At 39.8% G+C, this 22197-nt stretch overlaps 1 protein-coding gene across 3 annotated transcripts in view; it reads right to left on the reverse strand.

The window, feature by feature from the left end:
- Nucleotides 1–22197, reverse strand: part of CTNNA2 (catenin alpha 2) — a 765838-nt gene that overhangs the window by 592902 nt on the left and 150739 nt on the right. For all 3 annotated transcript variants that reach the window (XM_045017825.1, XM_045017826.1, XM_045017827.1), the window contains exon 3: nt 14387–14582. In XM_045017825.1, the coding sequence (XP_044873760.1) occupies nt 14387–14582 (196 nt within the window). The remainder of the gene's footprint in view (nt 1–14386; nt 14583–22197) is intronic.

Consider the following 22197-nt stretch of genomic DNA (forward strand, 5'->3'; position numbering starts at 1 on the left):
GATTTTACTGTTTTTGTTATACTTGCTTTTATTAAATTTGGTTCATTTATGTAGTATACCTCCTGAAGACATTTGGCCTTCAGTCTGTGATTCCTCCTTAATGGTGTTTCCCAGTCTAAATCTCATGGACTTCTGTAAAATTATAGGAAACTGCACTGAGATCCAACCCACAGATTCCAGCACTATCTTCTCCCAGCAGGACTGTGCTGGATTTGACTGGTGCTCAAATGGATGCCAATTTTGCATCCCGACAGAACTCACTACTGATTGGCCAGGAGCTTCTAACTAAGTTGCAAAGAGTCCTGTGGCACCTTATAGACTAACAGACGTATTGGAGCATGAGCTTTCATGGGTGAATACCCACTTTGTCGGATGCAGAGTTGGTATGTGTGTACATGCAGAAATGTCTGTCCTTAATGAAGCCTTCCACAACAAGCATTAAAGAAAGCTAGTGAGCATGGAAAACAACTCTCTGCCATCCCTCTAGTGCTCTGAAATCGTAATTACTTCTTTGCAGTCACTCAAGGCTCTATATTGCCACCTTTTCAGGGCAGGACATCTCTCTGTCTAATTACATTTTGAGGTACAATCAAGTGGAGACATTTTAAAGCAATCATGCATCCTTTAAAATACAGTCATACAGAAATAATGAGATGAATTTCCATAATACTTCTATAAAAACATTATATAAATGTTGTAAGTTAAATATGAAAAAAGTCACACTGCTTAGATAGATCTATTTTCATTATTTTTCCCCAGTAAAACAGTTATTACATTTCTGTAAGTGCTGTTTTAAGTGCTGTCAAAGTCCACCAATGTGTTCCAACAGCAAGAATCTTTCAGAGAGAGAACTTTCCTCCCCGGTATATGCTGGCACGACTCTATAAATTTAACAGGTTAAAACAAAAACATAAGGTGAAACAGAACTCAAATTTAAAAAAGGCAAAACTCAAGCTATGTCTAAAGCCAGTTCCTTTATAACCAAGTGTGGGGCTCTCCTCTGAAGCGTCCTGCTCAGCCTGCTCCCTACTAACCTTAGTTCTTCCCTGTTCAGACTATTCGTGTGCTATTTTATAGGGCTTTCTGATATAGGCCCCTAGCCCCTGATTGACTTAAGTTAAAAGCCCTATATCTCATTACCCAAAATCCTCTCCTTGTCGTAGGTTGGACCACCAGAGATTTGAGTAGGAAATTAGCTCCTGATTTCCATTTTCTTTCATTTTTAATGTAAATTTTAGAATGTGCACCGTAATTCTGCAGCAAGGAGTAGCTTCTCTGGAAAATTTAATGGCTAAGGATCTATGAGATACTACATCCCTGTTGTAGAAAGAAAATTGGTATCAGAATGAGGTAATGCTTCCCCAGATGTTGAAGGTACTCGGTTCTTCATTTCCCTCCATCTCAAAACAATGTCTTGTCATGTTTATTGTTTAAGAGGTAATACTTTGTTCTTAAAACCAAAAAGGAAATATATTATCTGTACAATACATCTTTGAGACTCTATGCAATGTCTATTATTCATTACAGGCGCTTTATATCATCCTGGAATGGGAACTTTAATATCTTTCAGAAGCTATGTTCTCTAAGAGCTGAAAGATAATTAATAGATTTGAAAATGGTCTGAATAAACTAACAATAAAACATTTGCACAGAGTGGCACTTAGTGTACAATATTCCTTAGAGTTTGCACTGCAAATATGAATAACAATTGAACTTACTTCCAAATGTAATAAGCACTTTAAATTGGTTATGAATATTTACTGGAATAATGAGATGCCATTGTTCAGGCTACAGCTCCACTGTTTCCTCACTGAATAAACAGTTGAATTCAAGGCCTCTGTCCTGATTTTCAAAGTCCTCCACTGGACTAGTACTAGCCATCAGAGAGACCACTTCAGAATAAGAGGCAAAGGACTTCTAATGACAGTAACTATAAAACTGTTGGCCAATGTGTGGAGATTTGAGTGCAGAAGAAAGAATTTTCATAGGGTGAGACCAAAACTCACTTTCAGATGAGATATGAATGCCTACAAGCCTCACTGTATTCAGTACTAAATGCAGAATTCATTTCTCTGACAAACCTTTCCACAAATGTTAGTTAGCATCTGAAACCAGAACTAGAAATTAGAGAGATTTTCTTTAAGGAAGATCCCAACGCTTTCGGTCTCTCTGCCTTTTTGGGAATCTAAGAAAGCAGGGACTCAACATAAGCAAGTACTATTCTGGGATAACGATCGTTGTTCCTGTGGCTATGGAGCAACCTATGTAGACAGCTGATTCCATCCTTCTGTCAGAGATATCTTTGGGTAAGAAGTCCCCTTCAGCAAGGAGGACAGTGTCCTTGACAAGGTTTGACAAGGCTGCATCCATTTTAGGTAATCCAACCATGAATGTTTTTGACTAGCGGACATTTGAGATTTTTTTTGCTCTTTTGGTCAGACTCTTTGCCTTTCCTGGATATTCCAATTCAGCCTTTGCAACTTCAAGCATGATGACTGGAATGGGAATGTGAGGGTTAGTTTTCGAGCCTGTTCGAAAATATTTACGGGAATTTTCTCTCTTTTTGACCTCATCTTTGACTCCTTTTTTAAATCCTTTTTGGCTGAAAGCTATGGGACATACCCAAAAAGGCAATTCCCAGATGCCTTGGATTCTGAAGATCTGACTCTGCCTCCTGTAGTATATATAGGGGACTGAAGAACCCATCACTACTTTTATGGACCCACCCCTGAAGTGAGCATGCAAACTGAATTTTGGTGATTAAATAAGTGGACCCCAAAAAGAGTGGATGGTTTGATACAGAAGAGTTTGAGAACTCCCAAGAAGGGGAAACCTAGGAAGCAGCAGGGTCTGACACAGGATCAGGTAACAGCCAGTTAATGCGCTCCGACTCTCTCTCTCCATACCATGTTGTTGAGATCAGCAAAGATGCTTAAGCTTAAGAAGCATCATTATTATAAATCAGAACTGCAGTTAGTTCCATGGTGTTGGAATATACTCCAAACGTTGATCTGAAATAGAGCAGATCTGATTAACTTTGCTCCTCATCTTTTTTCCCCAAGGCATCTGAAAACAGGGGGGAATTGTAAGGGAAGTGAAATGTTGGAGAAAGAAGGTGTGCTTAGCTTTTAATTTTCTTGTTTTATGTATTACTGTTCTCGAATATGGAACACTCCTGCAGTGGCAGGGCGATGCATCCAATGATTTAATAGCTCTTTCTCCATCCCTCTATTCTATGATACAAAGTTCAGACTCCTGGGTGAGTTTGCGTTGAGTTATACATGATAAATATCACATCAGTCTAAAAATAGTAAATTACAGCTAGACCAGATCATATTTAAAAAAGTCTCCTGCTGAAGTTCTGTGTCTTTGATGTGCTTCTGTGATAATTACTCCAAAATCAGAGAGCCATTGGCATAATAATTGCAATGTTAAATTTCACGCACCATATAATTTTAATAGCAGTTACTTTCCAATTACTAATATCTCTGCCAAAATTAGTTTTATTTCTAAAACTATATGCTATTGACTTTAACCAAAGCCAGCTTCTCCTTTACATTAAACTATAGTATTAAATTAATTTATGGAATTTTTTAGTAACTGATCCTAATTATACATTTATCCATTCAACTGTAAAGCATTCACGAAGATACAGAAATTTGGTTCATGTAATTTTCTGAACAGTTTGACTTTTCTTAAAGTTTCAAATTATTTTTATTAAAAATATTAGAGTATTTTGTAATCATTTAAAATGCTATGCAGTCATTCCTATAGAGTACTATGTGTTCTATTTGGGGAAAAGAACAAATGTCTCATGTGTTAACACTAATTATTACAAATGGTTTATTTAAAAAATATATTGTTGATTCCATGTTTCACCTAGTGACAGATAATTTGTAACAAAATGATAAATTTATAGTTGAGAAACATTTGTTTATATCTTTGTTATAACTACGTGTTGATTGGTGGCAATAAGGTATTGAAGATAATGGGAAACAGTATTTTACATAATTCAAATGTGAAGAAAGGGACTCAACTGAATGAGGCATTGAAAAATTGTCTGCATTTCAAAAGGCACACAAAACTTCAAGAACTGATATGTGATGTTTTCACTTTGAGGTGGAGGCAGACATAGTTATTCTCTAATAGTATGCATAAAAAAATCTTTTAAACAAAGCAGAATCTTAAAAATAAATTTTGGTAACTGATAGGCTGTACCTCATATGAGGTGATATTCCACATATATTGGCTATGTGTAAATCAGAGGAGATTCTAATGCTGCATGATTCAAAAGTCTAGAGATCACATAAAATGGCAACTGGAAAAGAGTTCAAAGAAAGACCAACATTTTCAAACCCAAGATACCTTTAAAAAGGTGCTCAACACCTTTCAAAATCAGTCCATTTATTTGGGGGCCAATCTTTAGGCACCGATATTTTAAGGCATTGGCTTTAGTTCTAGTTATCTCAGAAATCATCATTAGAAATTCTAATTAGTGTACAGTCATTTTGAGTTAGGACTAGAGATTATTTTCTGACCTGTCTGGCAATCTTGTTAAATCTGCTAGGTTAGTCAAGAAGTTCAGACCTGTATGTTTTCTGATATAGAAACATACCTAGAATTATTTTTGTAATAATTCTGTGAGTGTGACATTTGCAAGAAACATGAAAGAGCTCTGTTTCCTTGTTCCCAGAATAGCTGCTTTCAAGAACTCTTGACTTGTTAAACTGAAAGTGTTGGTCATCAGGATGTTTTGCCTCATTCCTGCTGTGTGAAAAAAATCTTACTTCTGCCATTTTCTTTCAGTTATAATGATCTTACATTTGAATAGTCCTTTTTAACAAGTAGGATCCCAAAGAACTTCACAAACAACAAACTACAATCGTTTCTAATGAAATGCATACCAGTAAGGGTGTTGACTCACCCCTGCGGCGCCTCCTGCTGGTCATCCTTGGGAATTAGCTCATTTTCCAACCAGGAGTCCCCTCTGCAGGCCGGTGATCTGCCTTACCTCACTCTGGCCCACGTGTCCCTCCCAGGACCTGGTGCCCCTTCATTGGGTTTCTGCCCCCCCTCGGTCTCAGGGTCTCTCCCTCCCAGGGGAACCCCCACCCACTATCCCCACTTCACCTCAGTCTTAGGCTACTGCCAGTCCACTGGGGTGGACTGCAGAGTACGCCACTCATCATAGGCAAAGGGAGTTTTGCACCTGCTGCCTCTGCCTACCCATGGGCTGCCCCTGCAACCCAGTACCTAATAGGCCTTACCAGGCCTGCAGCCTGGGGCTTTCCTAGGCCAGAGCTCCCAGCTCTTCTGGCCCTTCCCCAGCCCTGCTCCAATCTAGGTTCCTTACTTAGCACCTTGCAGCCAGGCCCTTCTCTCTCTACAGGCAGAGGGAGACTGACTGGGCTCCTGGCTCACTGCCTCTTATAGGTGCCAGCTGGGCCTGATTGGGGCTTGGCCACAGCTGAGCCTATCTTCCCTAATCAGCCCAGGCTTCTTGCCCCAGCCCCAGCCCTCTCCTGGGCTGTTTTCCACCCCGAAGGGCAGGAGCGGGTATCCACCCCGCTACAATCCTGCTCCCAGCTGTTTAACTGCAAACAACAGGATACAGCAATTTAGGACTGGAAACGAAGAATATTGTATCCAGTTGAAACTGCAAGGGAAGTTTTTAGATAGGAACTACCCAATATGAAATTTAGCCAGGAAATCCATGCACAGTGCTCTTGCAAAACATACCATGAGCTTTTTCTTTCAGCAATTTATTATGTCACGTAGTTAAACATGTCAGTTCATGCTTCACCACAGCTGGACTGGTCCATGTGTCACTGTATTAAAAATAGCACACGGACTTCTCTTGCTCATATAGTAATAAACCCATCAAGTTTTGCAGACCCACAATCCACCCCATTCTTATGACAGACATAGAGTCTGAACATAATCTGAATATCTGTAGTGCAGGGGTAGGCAACCTATGGCACGTGTGCCAAAGGCAGCACGCGAGCTGATTTTCAGTGGCACTCACATTGCCTGGGTCCTGGCCACCGGTCTGGGAGCTCTGCATTTTAATTTAATTTTAAATTAAATTTCTTAAACATTTTAAAACCTTGTTTACTTTACATACAACAATAGTTTAGTTATATATTATAGACTTATAGAAAGAGACCTTCTAAAAACGTTAAAATGTATGACTGGCATGTGAAACCTTAAATTAGAGTGAATAAATGAAGACTCGGCACACCATTGCTAAAAGGTTGCTGACCCCTGCTGTAGTGTTTCACAGAGTACTGTTTAAGACCTTTATCTTTTGTTACACTATTTCTGTGGCTTTACACACACACACCATGTTTTTAAAAAGAGGCATGTGAGCAATTTGAAAATGTGGTCATGTGCCATAAATCTAGTGAGTGGGGGGAGGGGAAGGATTCCTCTCAGGTGCCTTTAACTTCATGAATCACAAGTTTACAAATCAAATTAGTGGTAAACTAATATAAGGCACTGATAAACTGAGTAAGGTGCTCAGATATGATAATGAACATGCTAACTATGCTTAGATTAGATCGGCTACATGGATCACCCTAAGTCAGGCATACATGGACTAAGAAAAGCAAAACTGAATGAATGTCAAAGCACCAAAGGGATATCGCCAAATGACCATATATTGAGATGGAACAAGAGTGCTGAGGTCAGCATGGAAATTCTGGATCATAGTTCAGTGCACCAAGAACAAACAGGTGCTGGACTAAGGGGACACCAAAACAAACAGGTAAATCTTTCCCTAGCCACCATCAAGATGGAACAGACTGTCAGAGAGAGGTACAGATCAGCCAGAAAGGGCCCGATTTGCACTCTACACTGCTACTCTCAGGATTAAAATTATTTAAGAGCTACTGATTATGGTATTTCCAAATTGTCCTACATGAGCGAGACACAAGTCTCATTGGAACACTGAGAACTGGGCACCTAACTCTTTTAGGCGCCTTTAAAAATCATAGCTGAAGTTCTGGTAATCTTGTGCTAAGACCCAAGGAAGAAGATCCTGGCAGATGGTATATTTAGATAATAGGATTTACAGATGAGAAAACTGACAAGAGCTTTATTATGCTGCCAGTGAAGGGGACAGCTTTAATCAAAGTCAATAAATGTGAAAAGTTTGTCATGGAAATTCACTACCAACCTCTTGCTTTCCCCCCCTAACTAAGTATTGGAGATTGAAATACTTTACTGTCACAATTAAGGGGGATTGCATCTGTATTTTCCCCTCCATCGTCCCTCAAGGACATCCACTCTAGGCTTCTGCTTCCTTAGCTGTCACCTCTCTTGGATAGAGACCAGTATGTCTCTCCCTTATGACCGGGGATTTTCCAGTCTGCACAGTTCCCTGCCTACACTATAATATCCCCAATAAGCCAGACTGCCTAGATAGGCCAGTGGCTGTGCTTTGCTTTCTCTCTGGAGGCGCTGAACAGCTGAAATTGCCAGCAGTCATAAGTTATCACACAGCTCTTTATAAGTAAGCACAGTTATTCTTAAGGTGTAAGTATCATAGAGAAAACATTAAAAACAATAAAAGAACCAACATTCATGCTAATAAGTTTACCACAGATCATCCCCCAACTCCAATCTCAGGCTCTGGTAGGAGTCATTCCTTCAAACCCAATAAAGATGTTTTTTGTTTTGTTTTTTTCCTGTTGATTACAAAGTTCATAAATAGCCTTAGCTCAGAACTAGCATCCCCATAAATAGGTTACTCTTTCCTTTATACCGCTTAGGCCTTTGATGTTGAGAGTTTAGAACAGGTAATCAGCAGATAATGGTCCTCTCCTCAGAGGGTAGAATAGAATAGAATAGAATCTCAGGGTTGGAAGGGACCTCAGGAGGTCATCTAGTCCAACCCCCTGCTCAAAGCAGGATCAAACCCAACTAAATCATCCCAGCCAGGGCTTTGTCAAGCCTGACCTTAAAAACCTCTAAGGAAGGAGATTCCACTACCTCCCTAGGTAACCCATTCCAGTTCTTCATCACCCTACTAGTGAAAAAGTTTTTCCTAATATCCAGCCTAAACCTCCCCCTCTGCAACTTGAGACCATTATTCCTTGTTCTGTCATCTTCTACCACTGAGAACAGTCTAGATCCATCCTCTTTGGAACCCCCTTTCAGGTAGTTGAAAGCAGCTATCAAATCCCCCCTCATTCTTCTCTTCTGCAGGCTAAACAATCCCAGTTCCCTCAGCCTCTCCTCATAAGTCATGTGCTCCAGCCCCCTAATCATTTTTGTTGCCCTCCGCTGGACTCTCTTCAATTTATCCACATCCTTCTTGTAGTGTGGGGCCCAAAACTGGACACAGTACTCCAAATGAGGCCTCACCAGTGCTGAGTAGAGGGGAATGATCACATCCCTCAATCTGCTGGAAATGCCCATACTTATACAACCCAAAATGCCATTAGCCTTCTTGGCAACAAGGGCACACTGTTGACTCATATTCAGCTTTTCGTCCACCGTAACCCCTAGGTCCTTTTCTGCAGAACTGCTGCCCAGCCATTCGGTCCCTAGTCTGTAGCAGTGCATGGGATTCTTCCGCCCTAAGTGCAGGACTCTGCACTTGTCCTTGTTGAACCTCATCATATTTCTTTTGGCCCAATCCTCTAATTTGTCTAGGTCCCTCTGTATCCTAGCCCTACCCTCCAGCGTATCTACCACTCCTCCCAGCTTAGTGTCATCTGCAAACTTGCTAAGGGTGCAGTCCACACCATCCTCCAGATCGTTAATGAAGATATTGAATAAAACCGGCCCCAGCACCGACCCTTGGGGCACTCCACTTGATACCAGCTGCCAACTAGACATGGAACCATTGATCACTACCCGTTGAGCCTGACCATCTAGCCAGTTTTTTATCCACTTTACTGTCCATTCATCCAGCCCATACTTCTTTAACTTGCTGGCAAGAATACTGTGGGAGTCTGTATCAAAAGCTTTGCTAAAGTCCAGAAATAGCACATCCACTGCTTTCCCCTCATCCACAGAGCCGGTTATCTCGTCATAGAAGGCAATTAGGTTAGTCAGGCATGACTTGCCCTTGGTGAATCCATGCTGACTGTTCCTGATCACTTTCCCTTCCTTTAAGTGGTTCAGGATTGATTCCTTGAGGACCTGTTCCATGATTTTTCCAGGGACTGAGGTGAGACTGACTGGCCTGTAGTTCCCTGGATCTTCCTTCTTCCCTTTTTTAAAGATGGGCACTACATTAGCTTTTTTCCAGTAATCCGGGACCTCCCCCGATCGCCATGAGTTTTCAAAGATAATGGCCAATGGCTCTGCAATCTCATCGGCCAACTCCTTTAGCACCCTCGGATGCAGCGCATCCGGCCCCATGGACTTGTGCTCGTCCAGCTTTCCTAAATAGCATCCAAAGGTTGTTTTTTAAAATAACCATAGCTGGGAAAATTGCATCCACCTTTCCCTAGAGATTCTCCAAGCAAACCATTTGGTACTGTTTCTCCCAAAAATCCATTCTTGTCTGCCACATTGTTTAACATAGACTTTTGAAGTTCATGACACTTTCAAGGATTCACATCATTTCTCCACCATAGAGAGGTTACATACAACCCCAGCCCACAATAATACATAGCCGCTGCATTTAATACAACGGACTCCAAAAATATTTAAACTTAATTCAATAAGGTTTTTCAAGGATATTGCAGGAAATTGCCACAACTGTCACACCTGCTGTGTATTTTACCTTTAAAATTCTTATCGGCGATACAAGATTACCTTTGAATTTCCAAAGCCTTACTAAAGTTATTATTTATTTGAAAGCAGGTGTCCTGTAATAACAATGCAAACTATTGTAATGGTTATAAAATGAAATTTCTTACATTTCTTTCCCACATGCTTCTGTAAAAGATGCTTATTAGATGAGTAGCTTGCATATTGTTGGTATATCCTGAAGTTACCATTCTATAAAATATGCAAGGTCTCCTTAACATCAATTTAACCACCAGCTCCATAGTGAAAATCATATTTTAATATTACTTATATTTTTGTGATAAAATTATGCTAATCTTTGTGTTACACATTTTAAAACCAAAGAATTCTACATCATTGCATTATTTGGTTGATAATTATTAAATTGTTCACCACACAAAATATTGATTATATATATGCTATACATACTTTTTCTTTAAGCCACTATTAAGAGCTTAACAGAGTTGCAAACTATTTTCCTTGTAATTTTCATTACAGGAAAAAAAAGCTCATCCTCTACACAGTTATATAAAGAATAACTTGAAGCAAAGTCAGCCTCATGGTTTTGCATCAGCACTGGTCATTTAGGACACTGAACAATCTCTGAGTTTCCTATTTCCTGAGTCACTGGAGCTCAGGCAAAGTGATGAGATGATGTGGTAAATTATCTAAGAGAGAATGTTCAGTAGAGTTGGACATTTTTCAGTTTATTCACTGAAAAAATCAGTTCCAGCCTTTGCAAAACTATTCGTGAATTTGACACAAATTCTCCAAACAGTTTTGTCCTACCCCACACCCACATTTTTCCGAGTACATTCACAAGGGGACTTTGGCGGTCTTCTCAAAATGCACTGGGGGGATGGGATCAGTGGTGGTGTCACCTCCCTCATATTTTAATTTCAGAGGTTAGGACATGCATCCAGAATAGACATTAAAGTAGAGGGACTTGAACGTGGCAGTACCAGCATCCAGATAAGTGCCCTAACCACCAGCCTATGGAATCACGATCGTTCTCACTCTTTATCTATTACATTTTTTTATACAGAGGAACAGCTTCAACAGGAGAGACTGAAAAAGACTAGCCCCAGAATACTTCACATCCCACTCATTAGGATGCTCCACCTCAACATAGGGGATTTGAACGTAGGTCCCCTATATCCCCAGTGAGTGCCCTAATCGCTGGGCTAAATGTTATAAGAGGTGTGGGCACCACCTCTGCCTTCCCTCTCCCCATTTTGTGACTCTAGCCAGAGCTGGCTCCAGGCACCAGCTGAGCAAGCTCGTGCTTGGGGCGGCAGATTCTAAGGCGGGGCATTCCGTCCAATCTTAGGGGGGCACAGCTGTCTTTTTGTGTATTTGTTTGTTTGTTTTGCTTTGCCTCTGGGTCTGGCCATCCTGTGCCCTGGATATTTTTTTTTGTTTTGTTTTTGTTTGTTTGTTTGGTTTTGCTTGGGGTGGCAAAAAAGTCAGAGCTGGCCCTGACTCTTAAAATGTCCAGAAGCAAAATGTTTCATGCCAAAATATTTTGTTCAACCAGCTCCATCAACTTTTTAAGCATTTATTGGTTTCAGTTTAATCTCAACTAATTTTTTCCCCTGAACAACCAATAAATAAATAAATAAATCAGTTATAGACCCAACTGTAATGTTCAGCTAAACACATGGCTACTACTGAATAAACAATTAGTTATTTGTACAAATATTGAAGATATAATGCAATGTACACCATATAAGTAGTTTTAATCACATGATCATCATACAGGAAGCTAGAGGCATATTTCTCTTGGAAGAAATCCAGCAATTATACAATTATAAGACTGGAAGGGACCTTGAGAGGTCATCTAGTCCAGTCCCCTGCACTCAAGGCACGACTAAGTATTATCTGCTATCCCTGACAGGTGTTTGTCTAACCTGCTCTTAAAAATCTCCAATGACGGAGATACCACAACCTCCCTAGGCAATTTATTCCAGTGCTTAATTACCCTCACAGTTAGGAAGTTTTCCCTAACGTCCAACCTAAACCACTCTTGCTGCAATTTAAGTCCATTGATTCTTGTCCTATCCTCAGAGGCCAAGGAAAACATTTTTTCTCCCTCCTCCTTGTAACAACCTTTTCATGGAATCATAGAATAATAGAAGATTAGGGTTGGAAGAGACCTCAGGAGGTCATCTAGTCCAACCCCCTGCTCAAATTAGGACCAACCCCAACTAAATCATCCCAGCCAGGGCTTTGTCAAGTCGGGTCTTAAAAACCTCTAAGGATAGAAATTCCACCACCTCCCTTTTATGTACTGTAATCCTGTCCTCCCTCAATATTCTTTTCTCCAGACCGAACAAACCCATTTTTTTCAATCTTCCCTCATAGATGATATTTTCTAGACTTGTAATCATTTTTGTTGCTTTTCTCTGGACTTTCTCCAATTTTTTCACATCTTTCTTGAAATGTAACACCCAGAACTGGACACAATACTCCAGCTGAGGCCTAATCAGTGTGGAGTAGAATGGAAGAATTACTTCTCGTGTTTTGATTACAACTCCTGCTAATATATCCCAGAATGATGTTCACTTTTCCTGCAACAGCATTACACTGTTGATTCATATTTAGCTTGTGATCCAGTATCACCTCCAGTTCCCTGTCAGCAGTACTCCTTCCAAGACAGCCATTTCCTATTTTGTTTGTGTGCAACTGATTGTTCTTTCCTAAGTGGAGTACTTTACATTTGTGCTTATTGAATTTCATCCTATTTACCATTTCTCCAGTTTGTCCAGATCATTTTGAATTTTAATCCTATCTTCCAAAGCACTTGCAACCCCTCCCAGCTTGGTATCGTCCGCAAAACTTTATAAGTGTAATCTCTGTGCCATTATCTAAATCACTGATGAAGATATTGAACAGAACTGGACCCGGAACTGATCCCTGCAGGACCCACTTGATATACCCTTCCAGCTTGACTATGAACTACTGTGTGGGAACAGTTTTCCAAAAAGTTATGCACCCACCTTCTATTATCTCCATCTAGGTTGTATTTTCCTAGTTTGTTTATGAGAAGGTCATGTGAGACAGTATCAGAAGCTAAAGTGAAGATATATCACATCTTCTGCTTCCCCCCATTCCACAAAGCTTGGTACCCTGTCAAAGAAAGCTATTAGGTTGCTTTGAAATGATTTGTTCTTCACAAATCCATGCTGACTGTTACTTATCACCTTATTATCTTGTAGGTGTTTGCAAATTGATTGGTTAATTATTTGGTTCATTACCTTGCTGGGTACTGAAGTCAAGCTGACTGCTCTGTAATTCCCTGATTGTCCTTATTCCCCTTTTTATAGATTGGAACTATCTTTGCCCTCTTCCAGTCCTCTGGAATCTCATTCATCTTCCACGACTTTTGGAAGGTAATCACTAAGGGCAGGTCTTCACTACCGGATCGGCGGGTAGTGATCCATCTATCGGGGATCGATTTATCGTGTCTCGTATAGACGCGGATAAATCGATTCCCAACAATGCTCCCCGTCAACTCTGGAACTCCAGCTTGCGAGAGGCGGAAGCAGAGTCGACAGGGGAGCGGCAGTGGTCGACTTGCCACCGTCCTCACGGCCAGGTAAGTCAACCTAAGATACACCAACTTCAGCTACATTATTCGCACAGCTGAAGTTGTGTATCTTAGGTCGACACCGCCCCCCCCCAGTGTAGACCAGGGCTAAGGGTTCAGATATCTCCTCAATCAGCTCCTTGAGTATTCTAGGATGTATTTCATCAGGTCCTGGTGACTTGCAGACATTTAACTTGTCTAAATCATTTTTAACTTGTTCTTTCCCTATGTTAGCCTCTGATCCTACCTTCTTTTTTACTGGCATTCACTATGTTATACGTCCAATTGCTACTAACCTTTTTGGTGAAAACTGAAACAAAAAAGCCACTTAACACTTCTGCCATTTCCACATTTTCTATTATTGTTTCCCCACCTTTCATTGAGTAACAGGCCAACCCTGTACTTGGTCTTCCTCTTGGTTCTAGTGTATATGTAGACTATTTTCTTGTTACCTTTTATGTCTCTAGCTAGTTTAATCGTGTTTTGTACCTTGGTCTTTTTAATTTTGTCAATACTTGTGTTGTTTGTTTATATCCATCCTTTGTAATTTGACCTAGTTTCTATTTTTTGTAGGACTCTTTTTTGAGTTTCAGATTATTGAAGAGCTCCTGGTTAAACCAGGGTGATCTCTTGCCATACTTCCTATTTTTCTTACACAGTGGGATAGTTTGCTCTTGTGCCCTTATTAATATCTCTTTGAAAAAGTGCCAACTCTCTAGAACTGTTTTCCCCCTTAGACTTGCTTCCCATGGGATCTTACTACCTACTCCCTGTGTTAGCTGAACTCTGCCTTCTTGAAATCCATTATCTTTATTGTGTATATACCATTCTATACCAATATTCCAGACATGTGTATTATCCCACCAAGTCTCTTTGATGCCAACTATTTCATAGTTGTGCTTATTAACTAGCATTTCTATTTTTTCCTGCTAATACCCAATACTTCTTGCATCAGTATACAGACATCTAAGATACTGATTTGATTTCTCCCCTATGTTCTCTCATGTAGCAATTATAATAAGTTCAGAGTTACGACAGATTCACTGTACATACCTTGTTTGCGTACATCCTCTACAGCAACAACCAATTCCTCCTTGAGGTCATGGCTCTCTTTAGCAATCTGTTCTCCTTTTTCCAAAAAGTTTTGGGTAGCTTGTTCTACTGAAGCAGCCAACACATGTGCCTTCTTAGATCGCCCTTTCTTTTTACCAGATGGTCCTTTGTTGCTTGTGTTAACAAGGGTTGTCACCTTTGGGGAGGGAAAAAAAAAGGTTTTTTAAAAAGTTTGCACAGCACTTTAATTAGTTGCCCTAATTAGTATTAAATTAGCTGTCCCATATGGAAGGTCATGTGATCTGTATGTGTCTTTTTTTAAAAAAAAATCTCAATAAAAATAGCCCAACCTTCAGACATGCCAAGCATGCACAGATTTGACTGGCTTTCATGGGAGCTAAAAGTGCTCAGCATCTAAATTCATAAATTCCAAGGCTAAGAGGGACCATTGGGATCATCTAACCTGACCTCCTGTAGAACACAGGCCAGAGAACTTGCCCTGAATAATTCCTAGAGCAGATCTTTTTAGAAAAAAAACCCGTCCAAACTTGATTTAAAAGTTGCCATTGATGGAGAATCCACCACAACTCTTTGGAAAATCGTTCTAATGTTTAATTACAATGTTAAAAAAATATGCCTTATTTCCAGTCTCAATTTGCCTAGCTTCAACTTCCAGATGTTGGATCATTGGATACCTTTCTCTGCTAGACTGAAACACTCATTATCAAATATTTGTTCCCCATGTACTTATAGTCTGTGATCAAGTCCCCATTTAACCTTCTTTTTGTTAAGCTAAATAGATTGAACGCTTGGAGTCTATTATTATAAGGCAGGTTTTCTAATCCTTTAATCATTCTCATGGCTCTTCTTTGAACCTTCTCCAATTTATCAACATGTTCTTAAATTGTTGACACCAGAACTGGACACAATGCTCTAACAGCAGTTGCACAAGTGACAAATACAGAGGTGAAATAACCTATCTTTTCCTATCCAAGATTCCCCTGTTTATGCCTCCAACGATCATATTAGTCCTATTGGCCACAGTGTTGCACTGAGAGCTCATGTTCAGTGGATTAGCCATCATAACCCACAGATCTTTTTCAGAGTCACTGCTTCTTAGGATAGAGTCCTCCTTTAACTTGTAAATATGGCATACATTCTTTACTCCTAGGTGTATACATTTACAACCCGGCCACTTATTTTAATTTCTTTAATATGGATTTAGGTGCCTAATATGAGGCTGCCGAGTTTGAAAATGTGGTCCCAAATGCCCAGAAAATTATACTGATAATAAGGAACAGAGATTTTTTACTGCTTATTTCTTGATCCATATCCAGCCCAGGTTGGGAGAGCCAAATTTTAGTAACACTCAAACATTTGGAGAGATAGTGTTAAGAAGCAAAGTCCAGAAAGAAACAGTATTAAAGTAATGCCACAATCGAGCAATTAAATATAACACAAAAGTTGGCAGCAGTCGAAAAAGCAACACTTTTCTGGGATGACAAGTGGTATTACTTGTATTGTGGTGGTGTCTAAACTTTGGCCACTTTCCAGACACAAAGGAAGATGCAGCCCCTGCTGAAAAGACTATGCAAGCTAAAAAGCATTATGAGTTTTATTACTTCAGTGTACACATACTAAGGTAGGACAATAGTTGATGCTGCAGTAATGGTCCCATTTTTGCACTGAAGACATTTTAACTTAAGAATACTGTTCATACTTTCACATTTTTTTAGTATTAGGTCACACTGACAATTAGAATTTGTTGCAAACATGTTGAGTAACTTGAGTAAGATTTTTTGGAGATTTAGAAAACATTGCACACTGTATCTAATGTGCCTTTCTGCCATTCCGCCTGCCCAAAGAAATCACATTACATCACAAAATTCAAATCATTCAAGTTATATACAACAGGCTAATGTACTTTAGGAACTAGCATAAGCATGCTGGGCACCTCTGTTGAGGTGTTCTGTTATCAGGTGCTTAAACCGTGAATGAAAAAGCAATGGAATTACTGCTGAGTCACAATCGCAGGTGGATTTAAATAGCTCTAATCAGGATATACAAGGTTGTTTGGGTGACCATAAGGGTATGTACTGCAGAGTTAACATGGATTATTATCTGGGTGTTAAATCCTAACCTCTCCCTAACATTCTCAAGCAAAATCTTTGTACCCAAGTCTGTATCTGCTTTGGACCTGGGCTTACTATGCCAGTTGGGGATACAAGTTATAGCACAGGTTTCTCCAACTCACTTAGCAGTCTGGACACCCACACACAGGTTTGGCGAACTCAGAGCCCATGTTATTTATTTCGTTTTATGTTAACCAGAATTTCAACTTTGAATTTCCATACTTTTAAAAGTTGGTTTCACTGTTTACATCATGGTGGTAGATCTCTGTAACCTAATTCCAGATTAACAAAGAAACACAATAAATTACTCATACAAGATTAGTAAAAACAGGTTTCAAATGCAGTTGGCAGTGAAACTAATTGACCTTATACTTTCAATAAAAAAGATACTGCAGAAATTGGCATGGTTAAACTGAGGGCAAAGAAAATGAGGCTGGGATCTGAGCTTAATTATACCCTTGATGGGGGATGGATGTGACAGAGCATGTGTGACCAATTGACAGTGCTGGCTAAAGCATTCTGATCTTCAATGCATGGGGCACATGACCACAGAAGTGGAACACATATAGACTAGCACTCAGAGAAGAATTAGGTCTGTTGCTGCCAGGGTACTTCAGATAATACATACACAGGGAGAACACATAAATTAAGGAAAAGCTGGACAATAAAGGAATGTCATCAGAAAGTGTCTACGTAGAGAAGAATCACTAACACATTGCAGCAGGGGCAGCCAAAGACAAAGGAGTCCAATGGCTCAAAAATAAATTACTGTAGTAACATATAGAATTTTTTGTTGGTAGAAAAATTACATAACTACTATGAATGGGCAGGGACAGAGGACAAGCTTAACTTCTTCCTGTCCCCAAAACATTAAGTATTCCATTAAAAAAAAATCAAACCTAATCTTGTTGATTGGTATAGTGCACCATTCTGCACATCCTACCATGATAAAGAAACAACTAAACAAAAATTAAGTAACCAAAATCACCTCCACAAAAATTCAATATACTGATTTTTGTTAAACCTTAATGGAAATGGTCCTTTATTATGGACATAATAGCATAATATTATGTTTGCATTATTTCAAATGAAATTATTAATCTTCAAAATATTCACCCATCCTTACAGAACTGATATCAAGGAATTTCACTAAAATAATACACATGTTGAGTACTTTTATTTCAAATTTTCCCCAACCATTGCAATGCTAATATGTGAAGACATTGAGGGCAGAGCTGGGTTATACATTTTCTAACAAAACAGTTTAATCAGAAAATGCAGATTTGTAGAACTCAAAATGTTTTGCAGAAACATCATGGGTTTGATGAACTTTTGGTGAATCAAAAGGAGGTTTCTATGGGAAACCTGCCACCTCTCCAGGCTGCTGGGGTCTTCCAGACTCCTGGTCATGGATCTGGGAACCTGAAAGCCCAGGAGCCCCAGCTTTACCCAGGGCTCCACAAGCTTCAAGTTTCCAAGCCAAGTACAAAATAAATCGGAAGGACAGAACAGGTCATGCTGGTGAGGCAGTAGCACTATTTGTGAAAGAAAGCATAGAATCAGATGAAGTAAAAAACATAAATGACCCAAACTGTACCATAAAATCTCTTTGTATAGTAATGACATGCTCTAATAATAGGGATATATTACCTACCACCTGGCTAGGATGGTGATAGTGACTGTGAAATCCTCAGGGAGATTACAGAGGCTATAAAAATAAACTCAATAATAATGGGGGATTTCAACTATCCCCATATTGACTGGATACACGTCATCTCAGTACAGGATGCAGAGATAAAGTTTCTTGACACTTCAAATAATTGCTTCTTGGAGCAGCTAGTCCTGGAACCCACAAGAGGAGAGGAAATTCTTGATTTAGTCTTAAATGGAGCACAGGATCTGGTCCAAGAGGTGAATATAGCTGGACTGCTTGCTAATAGTGACCTTAATGTAATTAAATTTAACATTCCTGCTGTGGGGAAAACACCAAAGCAGCCCAACATTGTAGCATTTAATTTCAGAAAGGGGGACTACTCAAAAATAAGGAAGTTAATTAAACAGAAATTAAAAGGTATAGTGCCAAAAGTGAAATCCCTGCAAGCTGCATGGAAACTTTTTTAAAACAACATAATAGAGGCTCAACTTAAATGTATTCCCCAAATTAAAAAAACATAATAAAAGAACCAAAGAAGTGCCACTGTGGCTAAACAACAAAGTAAAAGAAGCGGTGAGAGACAAAAAGGCATTATTTAAAAAGTGGAAGTTAAATCCTAGTGAGGAAAATAGAAAGGAGCATAAACTCTGGCAAATGAATTGTAAAAAATATTATTAGGAAGGCCAAAAAAAAAATAATAATTTGAAGAACAACTAGCCAAAGACTCAAAAAGTAATAGCAAAAATAATGTTTAAATACATCAGAAGCAGGAAGTCTGCTAAACAACCGGTGGGGCCACTGGATGATCAAAATGCTAAAGCAGCACTCAAGGACGATAAGGCCATTGCGGAGAAGCTAAATGAATTATTTCCATCAGTCTTTTCGGCTGAGAATGTGAGGGAGATTCCCAAACCTTAGCCATTCTTCAAATCTGAGGAACTGTCCCAGATTGAGGTGTCATTAGAGGAGGTTTTGGAACAAATTGATAAACTAAACAGTAATAAGTCACCGAGACCAGATGGCATTCACCCAAGAATTCTGAAGGAACTCAAATGTGAAATTGCTGAACTACTAACTGTAGTTTGTAACTATAATTTAAATCAGCTTCCGTATCAAATGCCTGGAGGATAGCTAATGTGAAGCCAATTTTTAAAAGGGCTCCAGTGGTGATCCCAGCAATTACAGGCTGGTAAGACTGACTTCAGTACCAGGCAAACTGGTTGAAACTATATAGTATAGAACAAAATGGCTCCAGGGAGACTTTGCCAAGTATGACCAGTTTGAAAAATATGGTGTTAACTGTGGGGGGATGGCTCTGTCTGACATTAAGTCTGTCTGGTAAGCTGCTGGCAAAAGATGCACACGGAAAAACCCCAATCCACAAGCCTGCAGGTGTTGACTGACTAAAGACACCCAAGTGCTCAAAACAGCTCTTTATGTGGCAACAAATGGTCATAGCAGTTGTAAACAGAAACAGGGGCCGAGGATTTAAGCAGGGAAATTAGAGGGCAATTATTGGGCCGAGACCAAGACTAGAACTGCCTGCCTGGGGAGCAGGAGGGCTGATGATTACAACAAAGGGGAAACGCAAAAAGATCTTGGTGCTCACTCCTCGGGATGTGGGGGAGATGAACAGATGGTACAGCTATGCCTCTGCAGGGTGTAGCTGAGCTTCTGCTACAATGAACCGAGCCATAACCGAAGACTCCTGTCTCCATGTGTTCCTGTGTGTCCCCGCTGGTCGTGTCTGAAGACATTAATCATCATTCTTTATATCAGTTTGCCTTTTTAGTGACTCATCTCTTCATCACCTATATCCCTTTCGTGTAATTTCAAGTGGCCTAGAGTGAGACACATTAGAAGCCAGTTATTTTCTTTAACAGACTTTCAATTATTATACGCCTGCAAACACATGCACTCACACTCACTCTCTTTCCCACCCCTCCCCCATTAGTTGTCTGCCCTCCATTCATCTTTTTTTCAACCCATTTTATGCTATCCTGTATAATCTGCTAACATGGAATCTGAATGTGTATCCTTACATTATGTCCTCCAATCGAAGATGCACCTTTGTCTTTCTATACAACTAAGGGGGAAAACAAAAGAGGTAGAAGAGAGGAGATTCTTCCCCCTTCCCCAAAGAGTCACACCAGCAGAAAAGCCTTCTTTTGTTTCAAGCTTCTCTAAGTATAGTAATATCCTAGATGAAGAATTTTTTGATGCCTACAAAACTATGTAAAAAAGATTTAAAAACTGTTAACATAAAACAAATGATAATACATCATGTTTCAGAGATGCTCCTAAAATCACAGGCAGACATGAACATGAATAAGGAAAATATATTATTTGTTTCAATTTGGTTGTCAGTGGCAGAATTTTTCTGCCCTGTCCAATACATGTATATAAAGACAGGTCTCCAAAAAGCGTATATTCATGTGCTCTAGGAATTATTTTTGGGAAGTTCTCTGGCCTGTGTTACACGGGAGGTCAGACTAGTTGCTCACAACGATCTCTTCTGGCCATGGATTCTATGAATCTTTTACCAGTGGTTCTTAACCTTTTCCATACCAGGATTCCCTTTCTCATGCCAGGAACTGGAGACTTCCTCCCATCCAGCTGGGATTATTCCTTCCTTTAGCAATATGAGAAAAGCAATCTGGTTGCAACCCACTGACATGTTGTTCAGAGCTATTGAGAACCCATAATCTAGACAAAGATTAATCATCTAGATCAGAATATAAATGCAGGCTTTGCAGAGGATGATGAATTGGCATCACTATGATTTTTTTTTTTTTTTAGAACCCTCAGAGTGGTTATCAGTCCAAAAAGGAGCACCATACACTAGGAATTATTGCTTTCCACTCCGGCCTCAGGCTTTTGCTGTCTTTTTACATTACTGAATTGTGAACAAAGGCATCTCAAACAATTAATCTCTTTTACAATGAAATGCTGATCTTTAAACCATGATCATAGTTTCATTTATAAATGGGAGGGGTTGTACCTCAAATGTGTAAAAAGAGACTTTTTCCTTTTCGCTGGCAAAAACTACAGATTTCTGGTTTGCAATAAATTTCACTATTTCAGAATGTGGTTTCATTCCAGTTTGGCATGGAGCCTAGAAGCTCTGAGAGCTGCAGTGTTACCAGACTCCCAAGCTCCATGGCACAGAGTCTGGAAGCCCTGGCATGGTGGTGTCACTCTGGAGCCATAGATTCTTGGAAGGGTCCCTGAGAGCTGGCAGGGAACCAGGTAGGTGTCTGTAGCAACTCTGGCAAACAGGGTTGTGTGAGAATCCTGCCTGTGATTAGGCAAAATTTATCAAACTATTTTCATGCTAGAAGCACAGATTTTCCAACAATTGACTTGCACTGCCTGCTAACTTTTAAACAATGGCTTACAAATTTTAAACAATGGACAGACAATAGCTCCAAATGTGGAAGGCATGAACTAGCAACATCTGACAATTATAAAAACAAAGGCAAGTCATTGCTAGTACGTTTTTATGCAGAGGGTTGATAATTCCGAAAACAACAAAGCAACATCATTCACCTTTGAACAAAGGAGAGATTTGGAGCCTAACTGCAGCCTGAGATCAATCTCATAGGTACTTTTACTCTACTGAACATGACAATAAAGAGGAAAAAATAAATACTTAGAACACACATAACCTCCCCACCCAAGGTTGCTACTATTCCAATAACTCATCACCCTCATCAGCATGGAAAATCCCAAAGGGACATGGTCTTCTTGCAAATTAAGGACTACCCAGATTGATCTCTGGCAAGGTGCTTAAGGTAGTCTGATTATACGTTCAATTTATGTCTCTCACTGACAATCCTGGTACACCACTGAAGCTTTTGACATACACACATTCAACAGCCATGTAGCAGTGTTCCTTGGTACAAAAGTTTCCGAATTTGCAGATCTTTCATTCTTCTAGTATGTCCATACCAAGGAAACTGCCAAAACTAAGCTAGTACTGATGGAGGTGGCTGTTGGTTTCAGCTTAAAATATCCTCACTTTG

Source organism: Mauremys mutica, chromosome 5 (assembly GCF_020497125.1).
Source record: "Mauremys mutica isolate MM-2020 ecotype Southern chromosome 5, ASM2049712v1, whole genome shotgun sequence".
NCBI classification, from domain to species: domain Eukaryota; kingdom Metazoa; phylum Chordata; order Testudines; family Geoemydidae; genus Mauremys; species Mauremys mutica.